This window comes from Nycticebus coucang, chromosome 18 (genome assembly GCF_027406575.1).
Source record: "Nycticebus coucang isolate mNycCou1 chromosome 18, mNycCou1.pri, whole genome shotgun sequence".
Lineage (NCBI taxonomy): Eukaryota > Metazoa > Chordata > Mammalia > Primates > Lorisidae > Nycticebus > Nycticebus coucang.
The window spans coordinates 43744731-43768614 of record NC_069797.1 but is presented as its reverse complement, the minus strand read 5'-3'; the positions used below and the strand labels follow the sequence as shown (position 1 = coordinate 43768614).

At 42.9% G+C, this 23884-nt stretch overlaps 1 protein-coding gene across 3 annotated transcripts in view; it reads right to left on the bottom strand.

Annotated features, from left to right (window-relative positions):
• Positions 1-10454: 10454 nt before the first annotated feature.
• TEX14 (testis expressed 14, intercellular bridge forming factor) overlaps positions 10455-23884 on the bottom strand; it is an 87489-nt gene continuing 74059 nt past the window's right edge. For all 3 annotated transcript variants that reach the window (XM_053569098.1, XM_053569099.1, XM_053569100.1), the window contains 7 exons: positions 23270-23338; positions 18908-18985; positions 17831-17930; positions 15975-16067; positions 13195-13304; positions 11353-11404; positions 10455-10790 (listed from right to left, as the gene is read on the bottom strand). In XM_053569098.1, coding sequence (XP_053425073.1) covers positions 10754-10790; positions 11353-11404; positions 13195-13304; positions 15975-16067; positions 17831-17930; positions 18908-18985; positions 23270-23338 — 539 coding nt within the window. In that variant the 3' untranslated portion in view covers positions 10455-10753. The remainder of the gene's footprint in view (positions 10791-11352; positions 11405-13194; positions 13305-15974; positions 16068-17830; positions 17931-18907; positions 18986-23269; positions 23339-23884) is intronic.

Sequence of the window (23884 nt, the reverse complement as noted above, 5' to 3'; positions counted from 1 at the left end):
TGTGCCTCTTCAGTGGGGAATTCCAACCATTTCCATTTATTGAGAGAATTGACATGTAGGGTGAATTTCTATTTAACTTGTTGTGTAGCGGTTTGTAACCTTGTTTTATCACTTTGGGTGTCTTACTTTGCTGGTTGTCCATTGTGCTGATGTAAAGTATTGGTCTGAGTACTTCCTGCAGAATTAGTATTGTTAATGACAGATTTTCTCAATGTTTGCCTGCCAGTTAAAGATTTAATTTCTTCACTGAATATGACACTTAGTTTTGTAGATAGGGAATCCTAGGCTGGCAATTGTTTTGTCTGAGAAAACTGAAGATGGAGGCCCCCTCCCTTCCATCTGGTAAAGTTTCGATAGAGAAGTCAGATGTCACCCTGATGGGTTTGCCCTTCTAGATCAGACACTACTTATAACTGTTTCCAGAATTTTTTTCTTTCATTTTGACTTTGACCAGGTTAATTACTATGTATCTAGAAGAAGCTCTGTCTGAATTAAATCAACTGGGCTTAGATATCATCCAGTAGTTGGCTGTCTAAATCCTTGGCAATACTTCAGAAATTTTCAGTTATAGTATCATTAGCTAGAGCTTCCTTGCCATTGAGATTGTCTTCTTTTGGGGGGATATCTATAATTTGTATGTTTATACACTTTGTGTAGTCCCATAATTCTCTAAGAGATTGCTCTTTTTTTACTCTCTTCTTTTCGTCTTTAAATGACTGGGGTAAATTCAAGAGTCTTGTCTTCCAGCCAGGTACAGTGGCTCATGCCTGTCTGTAATCCTAGCACTCTAGGTCAAGGCCAAGGTGGGAGGATTGCTTGAAGTCAGGAGTTGAAGACCAGCCTGATCAAGAGTGAGACCCTGACTCTACTAAAAATAGAAAAATTATCCAGATGTTGTGGCAGGTGCCTATCGTCCCAACTACTTGGGAGGCTGAGGCAGAAGGATCACTTGAATCAAGATGCTCTAAGGTTCTTTCTTCTCTGTGCTTGAAACTTTCTACTATGTTTTGAAACTCCCTAAATGACTCCTTCATTTCTTTAAGCTCTATTATATTCTTTCTAATTTTGTCCAGATCTTTGGAGACTTTGTCTTATCTTTTGTTAAATTCTTGGGTCACTTTTTGGGTTTCCTTTTGTTGGTTTTCTACTTTTCCTTCAATTCCCTTCATTGTTTTTTGCATTCATACTCTGAAATCCATTTGTTATTTCTACCATTTCTTTATAGTTAGGATCTTCTAAGGTAGCTACATTGTGATCCCACAGATTGATTGTGAGTCAATCTGATTCTTCACATTGCCAGTGATTTTTGTTGGATTTTCCCTGTGTGTGGTTTCTTATTCTTTATTTCCTTCCCTCACTTACTGCTCTTCCTCCTTCCCTTTGATCTTCTTCTTCTCCTGAGATTGAAATGCCCTCTCAGTGATGGTGGGTGGTAGTTGTGAGTTGTGAGTCACTCACACCCTGTTTGAGTTGGAAGACTCAAGTTTTGAGGGTCTATGTTGTGGTTGCTTTGGTTATTGGCTGATGTTTGTGTTAGCAAGGCAGCTGCTGAGATGTTCTTTGGTGTCCATGGTAGACTCTGGTCACCTTGATGGAGAATTTAAGTGCCCCAAGCTTTGGGAGAGAAACCCTGTAGCTCCCAGGGGGTTTCTTGATTTCCATGACCACCAGAGTGTGGGGAGGAGGAAGGCAATTCGTGGCTAGGTTGCTTAAGCCTCCCTGTCAGTAGGTGGCATCTGTAGGAAGGAACAAGTTACATGCTGTTTCTGGTTCCTGGATTGGTTCCAGTCACTCAGGAGAAGCTCACTGATGCCCTGGGTAGTGGGTGGTGGGTTGGCTGATGTGATAGAGATTAAAGGTCTGCTGCCAGTTTCTGGTAGAGCCCTGCTAGAGAGAGGCCGAAGTGGACCTGCTCAGCCAGAGAGTCTATTTATAGAGTCAGGTCTCTGCAGTTCACAGGCTACCTCTGTAAGCCTTCAGAGCCTCACTCTTCTCCCTGTGTCCTGCTCCACAATTTCCCCCAATAATCCCTAGAAGGCTGGATCCCAGACAAGCTGAGTTCCCCTGCGACTATACTGTGGGCTAGGAGGTTCCTGCCCATGATCCCAACCAAGCCAAGAGTGCAGCCCTCCTGTGGGGGAAGGGATTCCCCGTGAGCAGGTCATAGCCAGGACCAACACCACACACTCTCCACTGATCTCTCCACCAGGTTCCCTCACCTCCCCAGACCCAGTAGGTTAATCCCAGACTATGCCAGGGAGGTGCACCCATCCCAAATCTCCCACAGGGTGCCTGAGCAGGCTCCATGTCCCACCACTTCAGAGCCTGCCTGGCTCCAGGGGAGCTACCAGGCATACAGCACCAGGGTAAGCCAGCCAGCTGCAGTCACAGTCTGAGTACACTTCAGCCCACTCCAGGGCAGAGAGGAAAGGCCTGAGTTCCACACTCTATGGAAACCTCAGAGTTTTGGCTTAGTTGTCTATCAGCTACCATAGGTGAGGAAGGGTAAGGACCAAAAAAGAGTCTGTATGGGAGAAAATAAGCAAGAGCAGTCAGGCAGGAGGGCATCTGCCCTGAATGTCCAGGACCCACAGTCATAGAAATCACTTGGGATCTGCTGGACCACTGTGGATCCTGCAGTCTGGGCTGGAGTTGAGAAATACCTATGTGGAAAGAAAAGAACAGGGAGAAACCTGAGTAGTTGAAGCACCCCGGGAAGGAAAAAAAACACAAGGAACATGGAGAACCTATATGGTGCCTGCTGTCCTGGCTCAGGTCTGCAAGAGTAGGAAGTGCTCCAGTGGGGCTGGGAGCCTTGTGCCCTGTTTATAATTAGTTCCCAGACCACTGGCAGCAGCCTATGGGCTCACATGGGCAGAAAGTTTCTCCAGTGGCTTGGGAGCCCACTACTAGAGATGTGGGGGAGGGAGAAGCAAACTCCTCCACCTACCTTCTTGCTGCTACAAGTCTCTCCCGGTCATCTTCTGCCAATATCCTGCTCTTTCTTGTTCTGTTCTGCAACTTCTTCCCGTGGAATTGTGGGATTTCTTACTGGTACTTTTCCCTCAGAATTACACCTGTATTTGTTTTTAGTTTTATCTATTTCATCTAAAACTTTTCCTTCTTTATGAAGACAGTCAGGCAATTGGTGTTTCTGGTCAGCCATCCAGCTTTTCCCGTCCCTATTCCATTATTATTATTGTTATTGTTATTATTTTGAGACAGAACCTCAAGCTGGCACCCTGGGTAGAGTGCCATGGCATCACAGCTCACAGCAACCTCCAACTCCTGGGCTCAAGCGATTCTCCTGCCTCAGCCTCCCAAGTAGCTGGGATTACAGGCATCTGCCACAATGCCTGGCTATTTTTTGGTTGCAGCCATCATTGTTGTTTTGGCGGGCCCAGGCTGCATTTGAACCCGCCAGCTCAGATGTATGTGGCTGGCGCCTTAGCGGCTTGATCCGCAGGTGCTGAGTTATGAAAATAACTGTTCATTATTTTTTATTGAACAGTTTTCTTCAAATGAGCTACAATAAAATTGGCGAGGTTTATAGCTATTTAGTTATAACATTCTATAGCCCTCCCTCCCATTGAGTTTATTTTACTTATTTATTTTTATATTGGGTCTCACTATATTGCCCAGGCTGGATTCAAATGATCTTTCTGACTCAAGTGTCTTGAATAGTTGAGACTACGAGTGTATGCCACTGTGCCCAGATGATTTGACTTTTAAATATTTCTAATCACTTTCTAATCCCCCAAATGAAAGCAGTTTTACAAAGAACTATAAAAAGTTAAAATTGGCTCAGCACCTGTAGCTTAAGCGGCTAAGGTGCCAGCCACATATACCAGAGCTGGTAGGGTTCGAATCCAGCCCAGGCCTGCCAAACAATGACAACTACAACAAAAAAATAACCGGGCATTGTGGCGAGCGCCTGTAGTCCCAGCTACTTGGGAGGCTGAGGCAAGAGAATGGCTTAAGCCCAGGAGTTGGAGGTTGCTGTGAGCTGTGACGCCACAGCAATCTACCCAGGGCAACAGCTTGAGGCTCTGTCTCAAAAAAAAAAAAAAAAAAAAGTTAAAATTACCTGACAGGACTACTTTACTATTTTATTTTATTTATTTATTTTGAGACAGAGTCACCCTCTTATCTCAGGCTCCATGAGGTATACAGCACGAGGGTAAGCCAGCCAGAGTGCTGTGGTGTCACAGCAACCTCAAACTCTTGGGCTTAAGCACTTCTCTTGCCTCAGCCTCCCAAGTAGCTGGGATTACAGGTGCCCACCACAACACCCAGCTATTTTTGGTTGCAGTTGTCATATTGTTTAGCAAGCCTGGGCTGGGTTAGAACCCACCAGCCCTGGTGCATGTGGTCAGTACCCTAACCACTGAGCTACAGGAGCTGAGCCTACTTTACTATTTTAATAAGCATTTTTCCAGGTATCTTGCTATGTATTTGCCATATGTGGACAATTATAAATTTACATAAATAGGGTCCTATTATAAACCTGCTAGCATTATTCCATAATGCATCATGGACATATTTCTGTGTCAATAAATCTTTATTTATGGCATAATTTCTAATTAATCTATTTATGCTTGTTCTGTAATTTTTTCAACCAGTCCTTTTTTGCTGAACATTAGGGTTTTTTGTTTGTTTGGTTTTTTTTTGCAGTTTTTGGCCAGGGCTGGGTTTCAAACTGCCACCTCCAGTATATGGGGCGGGCGCCCTACTCCTTTGAGCCACAGGCACTGCCCAACATTAGGATTTTTTTCCCCCCATGCTGTCAATTCTAGAGTGTAGTGGCTATTTACAGGTGCGATCATTGCCCATTACAGCCTTAAACTCCTGGGCTCAAATGATCCTCCTGCCTCAGTCTCCTGAGTAGCTGGGACTACAGAACTACAGGCACTAGGACTACAAGCACTTGCTACCTTGCCCAGCTTATTTGGGTCATTTCTAATCTTTTGATATTATAAACAATACTGCAATAAACGTTTTTATAAAAATACATCATTGTGTTCAGTCCCATTTTCTCCTTAGGACAATAGTTATAAATCCTGGCTGCACATTAGAATATGTAACCTGGAGAGCTTTTTAAAGCCCATAAGCCCATGTGCCACCTTTTTTTTTTTTATTTTTGAGACAGTCTCACTTTGTCACCCTCAGTAGAGCGCTGTAGCATCCTAGCTCACAGCAACCTCAAACTCTTGGGCTCAACTGATTCTCTTGCCTCAGCCTCCCAAGCAGCTGGGAGTACAGGCGCTCACCACAACACCCGGCTATTTTTTTTTTTTTGTAGAGACAGAGTTTCACTTTATGGCCCTCGGTAGAGTGCCATGGCATCACACAGCTCACAACAACCTCCAACTCCTGGGCTTAAGCGATTCTCTTGCCTCAGCCTCCTGAGCACCCGGCTATTTTTTGGTTGTAGTGTCATTGTTGTTTGGCAGGCCTGGGCTGGATTCAAACCCATCAGCTCTGGTGTATGTGGCTGGCGCCTTAGCCGCTTAAGCTACAGGCGGCGCTGAGCCATGGATTTCAACTTTTTTTTTTTTTAGAGACAGAGTTTCACTTTATGGCCCTTGGTAGAGTGCCATGGCATCATACAGCTCACAGCAACCACCAACTCCTGGGCCCAAGCGATTCTCCTGCCTCAGCCTCCCGAGTAGCTAGGACTACAGGCGCCCGCCACAATGCCCGGCTATTTTTTGGTTGCAGTTCAGCCGGAGCCGGGTTTGAACCCACCACCCTCGGTATATGGGGCCGGCGCCTTACCGACTGAGCCACAGGCGCCGCCCTGGACTTCCACTTTTTACTGTGGCCTATAACTCCTTGCTCAGCCTCTAGCCTCACTTTCTCTCCAGTCTCTCCACACATTACTCTGCTCCAACCACACTGGCATTTTACTGTTTCAGTTTGGTTGTTTCCCATGGAGCCTTTGCAATTTGCTCTTCCCCTTGCTGGGATGCTCATTCCCCCAAAGTCGTAAGACTGGGTTTTTCTTACCATGCCAATCAAAGGTCACTTCTTTGGGGCAGCTTTCCCTTGAATGCCCTACCCAATGATAAGTTGCCCCCACCCCTCATTATCATCTAAGCCTATTTATTTTCTTCATAGCATTTGCTATGGTGACCTATTTATTTATTTAGCTACAGGACTGCTGAGGCTCTGCTTTGGTCACTGTTGCTCTGGCACTGACAGCAGTGCCTGGCACACAGAATCATTCAAAAAGATACATTGAGTGTGGGATCATATGGAAGACGCCACTTAAGGAGGCTATTGTAACAACTCAAATAAGAGTTACTAGTAGTGTGAATGAGGGAGGGTAGTGGCAACTGAAATGGAGAAAAGGTGGATAAAAGAGACATGTATTTTTGAGGCCTCCTTAGTAGCTGGGACTACAGGCACATGCCCCCTGGCTAATGATTGATTTTTTGATGTAAAGTGTAAAGGAATGGGGTGAGAGTCAAAGATGGCTCCTGGGTTTCTGGTTTGAGTGGCTGACTGGACAATAACTGATTGTAAGGGGAAATGCTGGAGGTAGAGGAGGTTAAGACTATGTGTTTAGTTCTGGATATGTCAGCAAGATGCCTGAAGGACATCCAAGTGGAGACATTGACTATATGGGTAGTCATATGAGCTCAGGGGAGAAGTCTAGATCTAGACTCATAAATCTGGGAGTTGTCAGTCCCATGCTAATTGAAGTCATGAGAGTGAAGGTCTTTTAGGAGGAGAACGTGAAGTGAGAAAAGATAGAGGTCAGAGTCTCTTTAGGAGGCTGAGGTGAAGTAGCCAGAAAGACAGAAGGAAAACCAACAAAATAGCCTAAGAGAGTGAAAAATGATAATGAGGCCAAAGTGTCCATGGGATTCAGGTACATGAAAGTCGCAGATGACCTTAGTGACTGCTAACAAATGTTAGAAGAATAATTCAGATTCTAGTGCATTGAGGAGTGAGTGGGAGATCAGGCACTAAAGATAGGTGGAGGCAACTATATAACTGCAGTGCGTGGGAGGAAAGTGATGACACGGGAGCCAAAAGGGAGGAGAGATCCAGGGAATACTTTATAAAGATAGGAAAATCCAAGGGTGTTAATGCTGATAAAAAGCTCATAAAGAAGGGGTTGAGGCAGGTGCCTGTTGCTCAGTGGGTAGGGCGCCAGCCCCATATACTGAGGGTGGTGTGTTCAAACCTAGCCCCGGCCAAACTGCAACAACAATAAAAAACTAACACAGTTTAATATATATATATATATATATAAAAAGAAGGGGTTGAAGCTGCTGAAATAGAAGATAACCTGGGAAAAATAGTCCTAAGTCGACAAAAAAAATGATACTGGCCTAGGACAGGAGGGAAAGTGGAAATAATAGATGTGGAACAGGTCCATCTCTAGTTAAGGAAGACTGCTTCACCTACAACCATATTCATCTAGAGAGAGATATGGTCATGTTAGTAGTTTTGGTGATGAGAAGCCGAGTTAGTTCCCATGTGATGGCTTCTATTTTTTCTGTAAAGTTGGAAATAAAGTCATCTGTTGAGTGTTGATGAAAGGGGAGGGTTAGAACACTGAAATAGCTAATGAGAGTGGGAGAACATACTAAAAAAAAAATACTAGGACTGCTATGCGCAAGAAAAGGATTAATGTATATAAAGTAATCGGCACTTAATGGTTGTTCTATAACCAACGAACAGTATCTGCCAACATTATTATTATTAATATTGGCCAATATTACACAGTCACTGACCAGAAAGAGTCAACTCTGTATATAGGAGATTACAGTCCTTATCAGCAGGAGTTTGTATAGGGCCTGTATCATTTATGAACACTAACAGATAATGGGACAATAATTTATCATGTATCATAATACATCTACTATTATAGTCCTTATATTTTTATATATGTTTAGCTTTTTTTTTTTTTTTTTTTGTAGAGACAGAGTCTCACTTTATGGCCCTCGGTAGAGTGCTGTGGCGTTACACAGCTCACAGCAACCTCCAACTCCTGGGCTTAAGCGATTCTCCTGCCTCAGCCTCCCAAGTAGCTGGGACTGCAGGCGACCGCCACAACGCCCGGCTATTTTTTGGTTGCAGTTTGGCCGGGGCAGGGTTTGAACCCGCCACCCTTGGTATATGGGACCGACACCTTACCGACTGAGCCACAGGCGCCGCCCTATGTTTAGCTTTTTTTGTTTCTTTCTTTTTTTTTTTTCTTTTTCCTTGGGACAGAATCTCACTCTGTCACCCTGGGTAGAGTGCTGTGGCATCACGGCTCACAGCAACCTCAAACTCTTGGGCTCAACTGATCTTCTTGCCTCAGCCTCCCAAGTACCTGCGACTATAGTCACCCACCACAACACCCAGCTATTTTTAAAGACAGTGTCTCAATCTTGCTTAAGCCAGTCTCAAATTCCTGAGCTCAAGCAACCTGCCCATCTAGGATTCCCAGAGTGCTTTACAAATAATACAAAGTTATTATTTATAAAATTAATTTGTTTATCTGGTTGTCAATGGCAAGCAACTGTTTTCTTTCTTTCTTTCTTTTCTTTCCTTCTTCATTTATTTATTTATTTAGAGACTGAGTTCCCCTTTGTCCCCCTGGGTAGAATACCGTGGCATCATAGCTCACAGCAGCCTCAACCTCCTAGGCTCAAGCAATTCACTTGCCTCAGCCTCCCAAGTAGCTGGGACTATAGATGCCCACTATAACCCCCAGCTATTTTTTAGAGATGGGGTCTTGCTCTTGCTCAGGCTGGTCTTGAACTTAAAGCTCAAGCAATCCACCCGCCTTGGCCTCCCACAGTGCTAGGATTATAGGTGTGCACCACAGCACCTGGCCTGTTTCCTTACTTTAAAATAGCCAAATAGATCAATACATTTTATCCATGCAGGGTAAAATTATTCAGTTTTCATTAAAAAAATGTTTACTACTGGGCAGCGCCTGTGGCTCAGTGAGTAGGGCGCCGGCCCCATATGCCGAGGGTGGCGGGTTCAAACCCAGCCCCGGCCAAACTGCAACAACAACAAAAAAATAGCCGGGCGTTGTGGCGCGCGCCTGTAGTCCCAGCTGCTCGGGAGGCTGAGGCAAGAGAATCGTGTAAGCCCAAGAGTTAGAGGTTGCTGTGAGCCGTGTGACGCCACGGCACTCTACCCGAGGGCGGTACAGTGAGACTCTGTCTCTACAAAAAAAAAAAAATGTTTACTACTTACTCACTGAGAAAGAATAAAATGTCAGTTGGCTAATACTGTACAACAGCACATAGTTTCCAAGAAAAGGTTTTTATTTATAGGTGAAAACTTCAAATTGGAGGTAGAAAAATTATATAAATCTGATCTAGCCTAGTTTTTTGAAACAGAGTCTCACTTTGCCGCCCTCAGTAGAGTATTGTGGCACCATAGCTCACTACTGGCCAAATCCACACGTCACATATTTTGGATTGTATGCCTGTTGTGGCCAGTAGTTACAACAGGCTAAATTAGAGACAATGTTATGATCTTAGTATTACTACGAGGTCATTACCCCAACACATTAATGATGTGAGGTATACAATCCAAAATATATGAAGATAATGTCTGTTTACCTTCAAATTTTCAAAATATCTTAGGATTTTATTGCTACCAGAACTGTAAACCGATTCTAGCTGGAATGGGAGGATGGCTATCCCAGCCACGTGGACAGGTGGTATTTATGTTATAAACATGGATGGCCAGGCCCGGTGGATCACGCCTGTAATCCTAGCCCTCTGGGAGGCTGAAGCAGGTGGAGTGTCTGAGCTCACAGATTCGAGACCAGCCTGAAGAGTGAGACTCTGTCTCTAAAAATAGTTGGGCATTGTGGTGGGCACCTATAGTCCCAGCTACTTGGGAGGCTGAGGCAGGAGAATCACTTGAGCCCAAGAGTTTGAGGCTGCTGTGAGCTGTGATGCCACGACACTACTGAGAGTGACACAGTGAGACTCTGTCTCAAAAAAAAAAAAAGAAAAAGGGAAGGGAGGGAGGGAAGGAGGAAGGAAACAGGCCAGGCACAGTGGCTCACAACTGTAATCCTAGCACTCTGGGAGGCCGAGGCAAGTGGATTGCTTGAGTTCACAACTTCAAGACCAGCCTGAGCAAGAGCAAGACCCCATTTCTAAAAGATAGCCAGGGGTTGTGGTGGGCACCTATATTCCCAGCTACTCAGGAGACAGAAGCAAGAGAATCACTTGAGCCCAGGAATTTGAGGTTGTTGTGAGCTATGATGCCACAGCACTCTCCCAAGGGCAACAACATGAGCCTCTGTCTCAAAAAAAAAAACATGGATGACTTCAGCCAGTTTATACAATGAATGGTAGCAGTAACGACCTATTTGTCAAACTTTATGACAGAAATTGAGGCCTCATTGGGTGGCAGTTCTCTCCCCAACTCCCAACAACTCAAACACAGAAATACATCTTTCACAGCTGAAACTTCACAGATATTAAAAGCAAACATTTTATTATATAACAGGACTTAAAAGTTTTCAAAAATTTACATCAACAAAACCAAAAGCCATTCAGGGCATATCAAAAAAAAATTTGCAAACAAAACTATCTCTCACTTTCAGAAACTTAACTGAAAACAAATGGTTGAATGTGCTGCCAACACACAAGGTTGAACCATATGTCTTTAAGACCTGTACCTGCTGCCCTGACAGCAACTGAAGCCGACAAAGAGAGGAGCTCACAACCAGGACATTCAAACCCAGGCCAGGAGTCTATCTACGATCCAGTTCCAGTCAGTCTGACAAGTCACTCTGATCCAGCACGATTATCCTGTGCACATGTTTTTAAAGAACAAAAAAGGGAGTTGCAAGTTGGTATGTATATTTCTCAAAAACATAAACATCCTCTTTCTGTTCAATTGAATTCAAAGGAAGGGGATTTTCATCTTTATAATCAAGAGGGATTATGATCAAAAGTGGATCATGAAAGCATCTCCTGCATTCCCTCCATATAAAAATTGTTCGTGGGCTGCATCTATCACTTACGTAATCAAAGTTGGCATTAATTTCATCTCATATTTTTTAAAATTTCAGAGTAACATGAGAGTAAAAATGATTAGGTTACACTGTTTCTGTTTGTTAGGTAGAGTCCAAGCTGTAGTTGGGCCCTTCTACACAAGAGGTGTGCCATATACCCTTAAATTGTGCCTGTTGGGTGAGATCACCTTATATTTTAATTAAATGTAACCATTAATCTTTTAAAAATTGAGCAGTTTTGCCTGAATTCAAGTCTTTGTCTTAATGTTTATTGAGACACTGGTAAATGTTTTAAGTCTGCTCATGTTGTCTATAAACGGTCAACTTTGACCTACAAACATGTGACATCTCATTACCTGGATGGTTCCGACCAACCCAGTCGCTTCCAAAAACAGGGTTTTAGTTCATCTGAATGAAATATAAGAGGGAAAAATAAACCTGATTACCTTCTAAGTCAAAGGGTATTCAGAATTCATATTAGTGCTCTCTCTACAACCTACAACAGTTTTTTGCCTATTCTAGAGATAGAATCTTTCTTTCTTTTTTTTTTTTTTTTTTGTAGAGACAAGAGTTTCACTTTATGGCCCTCAGTAGAGTGCCATGGCATCACACAGCTCACAGCAACCTCCAACTCCTGGGCTTAAAGCGATTCTCTTGCCTCAGCCTCCCGAGTAGCTGGGACTACAGGTACCCGCCACAATACCCGGCTATTTTTTTGTTGTAATTCGGCCGAGGCCGGGTTTGAACCCGCCACCCTCAGTATATGGGGCCGGTGCCCTACCGACTGAGCCACAGGTGCCGCCCAAGAGAGAATCTTTCTAAAAACACAGTTAATGGGCCTCCCCTCCTAACATTCTACAGTTCTCTGCCATAGCAATAGAGACTGATGATACTAATTCACAAAATCCCTGCATTATCGTCTCAGTGAACTCAATACTAGCTAACTGCCCATACACCCTCAGCCCTGTGCCAGTCAAGGTACTGGAGGAAACAGAATGTACCCGTGGATGGTTCAAATAAAGATTCCTTAATGAAGTGACTGTATACAGAGGTTTAGTTAAGAGTTAAGGGAACAAATAAGGAAGGGCAAGGTATCCAGTGACTAGCAGCAGCAGGAAGCTTAAGTCTGAAGGGACTGAGGATTGAGGATGAGGGGTCAGTTACTGGAACCTAGTGAGAGCTAGAAAAGAGGAGAACGGACTGCATTATAGAAGCTGAGTTGTGAAGTGACACCACCTCTACCAGGTACAAGGCAAGGAGGGGAAGTAATAACCCAACCTCTCTCCAATCCTCTAGGCTGCTGCAGCCTCCCCCTGGGCAACAGGAAGCCCAGGAGATGTCCACTAGGGTGGACATCCTAAGGCACAAGCAGAGCAGACAAAGGAGAAGGAACTTGAGAAGGGATGAAAGGGATACCAGATGATCTGAAAGAGTTAATATCTTACTTTCTAAGTAGGAGGAACTTAAATATAGGAGGGCATCATTTCCAATGGCATACCAGAAACCTTAAAATACCATCTTAGTTTTGAAATTAAGGTTAACTAGCTCAACAGTGGTTAGGGCGCTGGCCACATGCACCAGGGCTGGTGGGTTCGAACCAGGCCCAGGCCTGCTAAACAACAAATAAAAAAATAGCCAGGCATTGTGGTGGGTGCCTGCAGTCCCAGCTACTAGGGAGGCTGAGGCAAAAGAATCACTTGAGACCAAGAGTTTGAGGTTGCTGTGAGCTATGACACCACAGCACTCTACCCAGGGTGACAAAGTGAGACTCTGTCTCAAAAAAAAAAAAAAAAAGAAAAGAAATTAAGGTTAACTTATAGCTTTCAAAATACTTATAGATCCCATTGAAATTCCATAAAATATGATTTCTCATTGAATTCTCCAGCATCTATGAGTTAAATTTAAAATTCTTTTGAAGATGTTAGACAATTAGAAGCAAAACATATTTCCAATGTGCAAGATAATGATGAAGAGACTGGGTGAAAGTCTGCTTTATAAATAGAATTGTATGTTATTACTGCTTTGTGATGAAGCTATGCTTAGCAATTAACAGAAAACCTGGGCTGAACTGCAGGAAAAAATAAATTATCAAAGGTAGGAAAATTATATATAGCATCTGGGAAACATTTCTAAACAACTTTGATGCTCATCAAAGCCCAAGGACTGTAGATTACATATGTATAAACAATCATTCATACCTTCTTCAGAAGTCCCTAAAAAGCACTCTGATTTCCTTCTCTCTGGCTTGATGCTTTCTTCCCTTTTTCTCTTCTTTTCACCAACTTCTTGATCCTTGGTATTTGTTTCCCTTTAATAACAATGATTTGGAGCATCAAACCACAAGCATAATGGCCAGGGAAACTGGCCAGCACTCCACAAGAAACAAAATAGCTAACGCTAATGGAGTGTTTCCTATGGGCCAGGCACTGGTTTAAGAACTGTGGTACATATTTTAATTCATAATTCTCATGATCACAACCATCCATCCTCATTCCCTCATTCAGTGATGAGGAAATGGAGGCACAAAGAGTTAAATTACACACCTAGTAAGTCCTAGAGCTGTCTGCCTGAGACTGTTTTCAATCACTATGCTATATTAACTCAAAGAAATAAAAGCTTTTTACTTATGTTGTAACTGGCATCTTTCCAAAACCATCATTTATTTTATCACCTTATCTTTATTTCCTAAACATCTCTCTGAAATAAATATCTAAGTAATTAAAATATCTCACAATCTGGCTCAGTGCACATAGCACTTTATGGTGCCTGCCATATATACCGAGGCTGGTGGGTTTGAACCTGGCCCCGGGCCAGCTAAGCAACAATGATAACTGCAACAGAAAACAGCTGGGCATTGTGGCGGGTGCCTGTAGTCCCAGCTACACACACATATCTCACAATTTTAGAGCACGTTTGTCAAACTAGTCAGCAGAAACCATCTCCCTCACTCAATGAGAAGCTCCTTAAGGGCAGAGCCATCTATCCCACTTTGTGGCATCTCCAGCCCCTAGCACAGTGCTTGGCTTTTTGTCAGTGCTTAATAATTGTTAGGCATACCCAAATAACACTGTTTAGGGATTCTTCTGTTTCCATTTGGTACACAGTCAAAACAAAATACATAAAATGAGAGAGAGAAAAGGGATTTTCTCTCCACCTACAGAGAAAAGGGATTTTTTTTCTCTCCTAACTTTTCACCACTAATAGAAACATAGGCTCAAGAGCTGAAGGAGGCCTTTGAGTTATAGTTTACTTCTGTCCAAATGTCCAAAACCAGACACTCATCCAGCTTCTACTTAAGGAGCAATAACCATTGTCACAGAAAGGTAACAATTTTCCCTATCAGATTGCTGCAGCTATTAGAAAGTCTGTGCTTCACTGAATAAAATTCTGTTACTCTGCAATTTTTAGTCACTAACTCTGTCCTTTGCAGCAGAAGCAAGTAAGCTGACTCTTAACTTTACAATATTTTAGGTATTTCAGGACAGCTATCAAATTCTCCACTCCATCTGCTCTTCTCAGGCTAAGGTCCCCCAGCTCCTTCAGCTGTTCTCATATGACATGATTTCCAGACCTCTGACTATTCTGTGGCCACCCTCTTGTGTTTGTTAATATCCCTTTTAAAATGTGACACCCAAGAAAGGAGCTCCGCATTATGTCCTAGGAGTCCTCTAAGCAGCACATTACTTGTTTCACACATTACTTTATCTGGACAGTATATTTTTATCTATCAAGCATTATGGCTGGATTGACCTTTAAGTAACTTTATCAAATTGAGGCCTGAGTCATCATCCATGCCTTCTTCAGGAAGAATTTCTTGAATTCTTGCCATGTCTCAAGATGTATACTAAGTGCCGGGCATATTCAAATAAGACATACTTCCTGCTTCAATGAAATTAGAACAGGAGCTTCTGATCATAAAAATTCTCCAATTTCAGGGCGGCGCCTGTGGCTCAGTCGGTAGGGCGCCAGCCCCATATACCAAGGGTGGCGGGTTCAAACCCGGCCCCGGCCAAACTGCAACCAAAAAATAGCCGGGCGTTGTGGCGGGCGCCTGTAGTCCCAGCTACTCAGGAGGCTGAGGCAAGAGAATCGCTTAAGCCCAGGAGTTGGAGGTTGCTGTGAGCTGTGTGAGGCCACAGCACTCTACCGAGGGCCATAAAGTGAGACTCTGTCTCTACAAAAAAAAAAAAAAAAAAATTCTCCAATTTCAGATGGGCATGGTGCCTCATGCATATAATCCTAATACTGTGGAGGCCAAAGCAGGAGGATTGCGTGTGGTCAGAAATTCATGACCAGCCTGAACAAAAGCAAGACCCCATCTCTACGAAAAATAGAAAAATCAGCTGGGCGTGGCAGCATGTGTTTATAGTCCCAGCTACTTGAGAGGCTGAAGCAGGAGCACTGCTTACAACTAGGAGTTTGAGGTTGCACTGAGCTATTATGACACTACTGCATTTTATCCTGGGCTATAGAGTGAGACTGTGTCTCAAAAAAAAAAATCTCCAATTAGATCAGGTCTCTACCATTCTATAATTTTGGATCTAAAACTTTTTGGATCTTTTACCTTTATCTTTTAAAGCCTCTAACAGTACCTGTCAAGACCATTTTGTACTCTAAGTCTATCACCCATCATGTTAGCCTTCCTCCCCAGATCTGTACTATCTAAAAATTTAATAAGCATGTCTTTTCTGATTTAATTCAAATAGCTAATGAAAAGGTTGACAGAGGCAGGGCCAAGATACAGCAATCTTAAGAGGCTTGTCTCTCTCCTGACGTCAATCTCTGCTAATCAGTATCTTGGGCACTATGGGTGGCTGGAGGAAAAGGGGCAAGCTCTAGAGTACACACAGATGGAGTCAGGCCTGGCTTATCTACAGCAATGTAATGCCATTAGCAGACAGTCACTCCCCAAGAAGTCTAAAACCTAGCCCCATGTCCTGGAAAACAAGAAAATGATCCCCTAATGGGGACTAATAACCTTGTAGAGCCCATGGGGAGGTCCTGTAGCTCCAAGGTCTGCTCAGGTGGCTGCAGCCATCTTTCCAGGTCCTCATCCAGAGAAGAATGAGCTCTGTCCAAGGACAAGTGAAGAGAATGAGGACAAGTGAAGAGAATGTTGATAAGGATGCACAACACATTTTACAGTAGGAAGGCACCTGTGCTTTGACTGTACATCTGAGAGAATGAAAGCTTGGTAAGATGGTGTCTAGGTCACTTAGATCTGATTTAAATGCACCAAAACAGTCCTTTAGTCCTCTGACCAAAAGACTCAGCTCTCATGAGATCACTTCCTCCCAAAGTCCAATGTTAGACTCTGTCTCACTTGTAGATCCTCAACTCAGTTTCCACCTGAGGCTAGGATTATCCATACTTCCCTACATGTTCTTCTAAGAATTACCTCTGAGGCTAGAATATGCAGAGTAGAGAGTTTAAAGAAGACTTCAAAAGTCCTACCCATCTGAAAAAATATCTTCCACCCAGGCTTGGTACCTAGACTGATCATTCATAGCACTGAAATAAGAGTCTGTGGAGCATCTATCTGTGGTCAGCACTGCCAGCCCTTTTGAAAAAGCAAGAGACAGGGCGGCACCTGTGGCTCAGTCGGTAAGGCGCAGGCCCCATATACTGAGCGTGGCGGGTTCAAACCTGGCCCCGGCTGAACTGCAACCAAAAAATAGCCAGGCGTTGTGGTGGGCGCCTGTAGTCCCAGCTACTCGGGAGGCAGAGGCAAGAAAATCTCCTAAGCCCAGGAGTTGGGGGTTGCTGTGAGCTGTATGATGCCACGGCACTCTACCGAGGGCCATAAAGTGAAACTCTGTCTCTAAAAAAAAAAAAAAAAAAGAAAAGAAAAAAGGAAAAGCAAGAGACAACAGTAGCTAACTTTTGATCATGTACAAAGAAGTTATTTATATAACTGAAGGTAATTTGGCCTTCCTCAGTTCTTTTGCTTGAATAATGACATAATATTTTTACTGAAGGTATTTTGGGAGATAGAGGAATAAAGTTACAGCATACACCATACATAAAACATTTCTAAAACTTCCCAGGAAAAAAAATTTGTCTTCCCCATTTTTGCCTCTTTGTTTTCTCCCAAAAGCCATCTCCCTACTTTCCTGTCAGGTCACAGTACCCCAGTTTCCTCTACTTCCCAGACCCTCCCTTCCACGTCTCTCTTTTTCCTGTCCTTGTATACAGAATAATTTAGTCCTTGAAGAATTTGACAGATACTAGATTTACTACCCAAAAGTTATTCATAACATTCCCCTCTGCTCTCCTCTTCTGTAATAGCTGGAAATCCAGAAACTTAGTTTCCAGTCTTCCTTATACCCATCTCCAAATATACATGTAATAAGATATAATGGGATATAAGTGGCCATCTGAAGGGAACAGTCTCTGAGAAAAGTTTTGCTTTCCAAGTAAAAAGAAACAAGAGTCAGACAACGTATTCTTTGCATGAGGCGAGGCGCAGTGGCTCAGGTCTGTAATCCTAGCACCCTGGGAGGCTGAGGTAGGTGGAGTTATTCAATGGGTATAGAGTTTCAGTTTTATAAAATAAAAATATTCTGGACACTGGATATACAACAATATGAATATATTTATTGACGCTACTGAACTATATACTTAAAAATGGTCGAAATAGCAAATTTTATGCTATATATGTTTCACTGCAATTAAAAATTTCTAAAACAAAAAAACTTTCAGGAATAGAGGTTTTTAGGATAGTATAAGAAAAGATCATTTTTTCTTCCTCTTATTTGTCAATATTAGGGAAAAAATGAATGCAAACAAATAAAATTTTAAAAATCCTTTTAAAAATTCAGCTTTTTCTATTACCTCTCTGTGTCCTCTCCTAGATCCTGAGCTTCTTTGGTCCAAAGTATACTACTCTCTTCTTTATTACCGTTAGTTTCTTGTTCTTCTAAGTGACTTTTATCTAAAAACAGTTGAAAGAATTAACATGATTAGAAGAAGAAAAAAATTGAGAAACCCTTCCTTAAAATGGAGTGCAAAAATTAAGGCTAATTAGTGGTTCCTGAAGCACACAATGTACTAGCTCTCCTCTTCCCATGAGAGCAGGGGGCCAGGTGGTAGGCTATGGGGCCTCTGTATTCACAGCAGCTGCTTCTGGGGTCTTGGGAGCTCTTTGGTGCCAGATGAAACTACAGGATACACTGCCTATGCCAAAGCTGAAAAGAGACAGAGGGAGCAAAGGAAAGAAACAAGAGCACATAAAAGGGGAAGCAAGCAACCCTGAATACAAACTGCACCAACTTACTTTGGAAGACCATGCTGTTCTCATATGTTACTAGGAGCCCCAGGGAAGGAATTAGGGTAGAGAAGGAATTAGGGAGGGGAAGGGATGTACCCTTTAATGTATGCCAAGAATTTTAGATATGCTGTCTCATTTCATCCTCCCAGCAGTCCTATAAAGGAGAGAAGACTAATATTTACTAAGAATTTTACAACGTACCAGCCACGGTACATGGAGGCATTGTATGCATCATGACATAGGAGTTATTATCCCCATCTTTTAGATGAGAACAACTGAGACCAGGAGTTTGAGACCAGCCTGTGCAACATAGAGAGACCCCATCTCTACAAAAAACAAGACAATTAGAAAAGTATAGTGGCATGTGTCTGCAGTCCCAGCTACCTGAGTGGCTGAGGCTGGAGGATCCCTTAAGCCCAGGAGTTTGAGGTTATAGTGAGATATTATTCCACCCCTTCCCTCCAGCCCAGGTGACAGAGTAAGAACCTGTCTCTAACAAAAACAAAAGTAACTGGTGGAATCAGAATGGAAGCAGAGTTGTGCCTGACCAAAAGGTCACATTTGCCCAAATGTACTACTGCACTGCCAAGGACAATGTTATGCTAAGAAACTGATAGAAAAGATCTGGGTTTTTAGTTTACCATCTGCACTGAGGCCTGGATCACTTGCTGTATTCTCATGCAACACTTTGGATGAGGCCTGCTGCTGCTTCAAGTGCTCTGTCACAATACAAAAGCAGAAGATAACTTATTTCCTCCTTTGCATGTCCCACCATTCTTTTTTTTTTCTTTTGAGGCAGAGTCTCTCATTATGTCATCCTTGATAGAGTGCTATGGCATCACAGCTCACAGCAACCTCAACTCTTGGGCTTAAGCGATTCTCTTGCCTCAGCCTCCCAAGTAGCTGGGACTATAGGCACCTGCCACAATCCCTGGCTATTTTTTGTTGTTGTTGTTTAGCAGGCCTGGGCCAGCAGCCCTGGTGTATGTGGCTGGCACCCTAGCCACTGAGCTATAGGCACCAAGCTCATGTCCCACTATTTTTTTAGAGCAGTAGTTCTCAAATCCTCAGACCAACAGCATTAGCATAACCTGGGACCTTGTTAGGAATGCAAATTCTCAAGCCTCATTCCATACCTACTGAATCAGAAACTCTGTATTTTTTTTTTATTAAATCATAGCTTTGTACATTAATGCATTTATAGGATACAACGTGCTGGTTTTATATTCAATTTGAAATACATCAAACTGGTTAACATAGCCCTTCACTGCAATTTCTTAATTACTGTGTTAAGAAATTAATATTCTACACTTAGTAGATCTGACACGTACCCCTGTAAAATGTACCATAGGTGTGGTCTGACCCATTGTCCTCCCTCCACTCATCCTTCTCCCTCCGCTCCCCCTCCTCTTTCCCCTTCATCTTGGGCTGTAGTTGGGTTATACCTTTCATATGGAAGTGTGGGTGCTTATATATTGGTTTCATAGTAGAACTGAGTACACTAGATACTTTTTCTTCCATTCTTGAGATACTTTGCTAAGAAGAATATGTTCCAGTTCCAGAAACTCTGTATTGTAACAAGCCCTTTAGGAGACTGCTGCCTGATAAAAGTTGCAGGAACCACTACTTTAGGGTATTCCAGGTTTGAAAGCAATTCTTCAATTATAACAAAAGCCCATACAACACTCAAAATCGAAATAAAAATGATGATGATGATGATGATACACAATACTTGTGGGGCCCCATTTGGTAGGTCCTGTTTCTAAGTATTTATGTATATTAATTCAGGATTAATGTTCACAATGAATCTTCGCAATAAACTGATTGTATTATTGTTACTTTGGTTTAACAGAAGAGGAAAATAAAGTTAAGAAACTTAACCTAAAATCATACAGATAAGTGGTAGAATTGGGATCTGAATCTGGGCTCTAAACTTTATGCTTTAACCTCTACTTTATACTTTCTCTAGAACTCTGTAACATCAGAATGTTTTCCCATCTACTGGCCTATGTTTGTTTGTTTCTCTCTCTCTCATGTGAGCCCACACACCCACGCTGCGGTAGCTACAAACTCCTGGACTTAAGCAATCCTCCTGCCTCAGCCTGTCTTGTAGCTGGGACTTCAAGAGTACATCAGATGCCTGGCTAACCTTTTTTAAGAGAGGGGTCTTGCTATGTTGGCCATGCTAACCTCAAGTTCCTGGCCTCTAGTAATCCTCCCATCTTGGCCTCCCAAAGTGCTGGATTACAGCCATGAGCCACCACTCCCATGTTTTCACACTTTTTTAGCTGTTCTATAGAAAGACAGAAGGCAAAAAATATCCAGCATTTCCAATTCCTGTAGAAATACTCACCGGATCAATACGAGCATTTTCTTTTCTTTTTCTTTTTTTTGAGACAGAGTCTGACTATGCCACCCTCCATAGAGTACCATGGTGTCACAGCTCACAGCAACCTCAAACTCTTGGGCTTAAGAGATTCTCTTGCCTTAGCCTCCCAAGTAGATGGGACTACAGGTGCCCACCACAATGCCCGGCTATTTTTTTGTTGTAGTTGTCATTGTTGTTTAGCAGGCCTTGGCTGGGTTTGCACCCGCCAGCCCCAGTGTATGTGGCCAGTGGCCCTAACCACTGAACTATAGACGAGCATTTTCTAAACTCAATATGCTGCTTGATATTTTTAGGTGCTCAGTCTCCTCAATGTGCTCTGCAGAGCAGAGCTAGTAGGCAGCATAAAGAAGACACCCTGCCCATTACTGGGCATCTACCCAGAAGGAAAGAAATCCTTTTATCATAAGGACACTTGTACTAGACTGTTTATTGCAGCTCAATTTACAATCGCCAAAATGTGGAAACAGCCTAAATGCCCACCAACCCAGGAATGGATTAACAAGCTGTGGTATATGTATACCATGGAATACTATTCAGCCGTTAAAAAAAATGGAGACTTTACTTCCTTCGTATTAACCTGGATGGACGTGGAAGACATTATTCTTAGTAAAGCATCACAAGAATGGAGAAGCATGAATCCTATGTACTCAATTTTGATATGAGGACAATTAATGACAATTATGGTTATGGGGGGGAAACAGAAAGAGGGAAGGAGGGAGGTGGGTGGGGCCTTGGTGTGTGTCACACTTTATGGGGGCAAGACATGATTGCAAGAGGGACTTTACCTAACAATTGCAATCAGTGTAACCTGGCTTATTGTACCCTCAATGAATCCCCAACAATAAAAAAAAAAAAAAAAAAAGAAGACACCCTGAGCTCACTGGCATAGTGCTGTTTTGGGCAGGCACAGGTCTGCTCCCTTCCCAGCAGCTCAAATTTAATGTAATTTGAAATATAAAATTCCAGTTTTATCCTTGTTAAAAGGAGTTCTTTGCTGATCTTAAATGATCACCTATATCCTAGGGTTCTAAAGGACCATCCCCTTTAAGTCCTTGTCAGGAACCTAAAGCTTTGGATGTAGATCCTCAAAAGAACAGGTGATAATTCCAGGTCACTCCCCAAAGGTCTCTTTAGGAGAAACAATAGAGGGATGATACACAATAATCAGGTAGGCAGGCCCATTATCAAGGGAAATTACTCAAATGCCTTCTACCCTGTGTCTTTCTAGAAAATTACTGACCTATCTCAAAGTGCAGACATCACCCAGAAACCTGGCCCAGATAATTTCCTTAAGTGAAATAAGGGACGGCTTCTGTAGACTGCACTGGGGTACAACAGTGTCATGCTGAAATGGTTTACATGGTGACTGTAAAGAGGGGACAGCAGGATCCAGAGGAAAAGTATTTGCTATGGTCAAACTACAAAGGAGCCTACAAGTACTGCCTTCAACCATGACCAAGGAACATGATACTGAGAAACTACCTGAGCTGGATGTGTAGGGGGTAACCCCCACGCTCAACAGTTCTATTATATTAAGAAGAGCAACTGGAGAGGAGGAATTTATAAGGACTGCCTAGGGAGTCTCAGAGGCAGAAAGCGGGGTGTGGGCTCTAGGATCCTGACTCAACAACTCTTTGACCTGAACAACCTTGTGGTGCTGGGTGAGGAGTGTAGTGAGGCAAGAAAGGGCCTATGAGTATGGAAAAAGAAAGAAACCAAGGAAGGTTCTGGCAACCTGACTAGCTCTACTTAAGCTCATCAGTCCACTGGATGGGGCTAGGAACTAGAGGGTAGCTGTCTACTGAGTAGACCAGTGATTCCTTATATACTTCCTTCTTTATGAGAAGTAAATCCTCAGAGATCCTGGAACCCAGGTGGTGCCCCTCAGGAAATTCTCTATGGGCTCCCAAATAAGAATTGGACTATCAGAAGTCAAATGAGATGCATCCTCTGAGGGCAAGGGGCTAGCTGGCCAGAATGCCAAGAAGGGAACAGTCAGATCTTCCCAGTGAAAGCAGCCCACCTGCCCCCAATGTCCCTATAACCACGTACTGTTTACTTTTAGCACCAGCTCAGCAGGGCAGGGCCAGCAAATCAGCTGCAAATGAAAATGTTGGTACTACTCAGTTTCTGCCCCCAAATTCTGGCCTCATTAGGTTTTGTGCCCCTGACTTCCCTGCTCTTAGGGAAGGGAATTACTCATAATACTGGTATTTTAATACCTCTTGCTAATGGTGAAATTGAAAGTATAGGTGTCTTGGTCTGAATAACCAGACCTCAGGACTCCAAAGAATAACAGGTTTAGTTTCAAAAGAAGATAAGAATTCCTCTAATAGAAGAAGTTCATCATAATAAACCACTTGAAGGTTGTTATTTCTCCTTAGTATCATCACTATAAATCCTTTAAGTAAAAAAAAAAAAAGGACAACAGACATAGGCCAATTATCCCAGCCAGGCTACTATAGCCCATTTCACTGGAAAACTGCCCCTTTCTAAATTTTGTACATTTGACCAGGCCTTTATAGGGCCTTTTGCACTAGTGCTCATACTTTAGACAACTCAGTGGTTTACCTGAACAAGACAAGGAGCAGATTCTGTATTGAATATCCCTTACCAATTTCATCAAGTAGCTCCTGAGATGGTGGTGGTAGCTCATCAGTGTGATGCTGTGAGATGGCTTCTACTAGTTCTTAAAAAAGAAAGGGGGAAAAAAAAAAAGAAAGGGGAAAATGACTTAATACCTTCCTGGACCTGAAGTGGATTTTTCTAGGTTTCCACACAGATTTGACTGAGGCTTTCCCAAAGACAAAACAAACTATGGGGTTTGTTTGGAAAGCCTATATAACAGTCCTAGTACAGACCTCCTAGTGTGCAAATGGCCTTTACCCTCTTTATCCCAAACCCTTTCCTACCTCAGCCCTTACCCAGTACTGCCCAATATGTGCTCCTCCCTTCCTAAGGACATTTGGAGAAGGTACAAACTCTTACCAATAGGCTGGGCTCAAACTGGACTAGAGCTCCTGGAAGAATACAGAGGTTCCAGGTTGTCCAAAATAAATAAAACACAAAGTAGGAGGCCTTTCTCTATAGATTATCAGGCCAGAGGATGTAGGAGCAACCACACTTTGGGTATCGCCCCAAGTTCTCACTTGTAACACTAACCAAAATGCTTCAATATCATTTACAAAAATCTCTATCTGCCTGAGGGCAATTCTAAGAGCTGTACCAA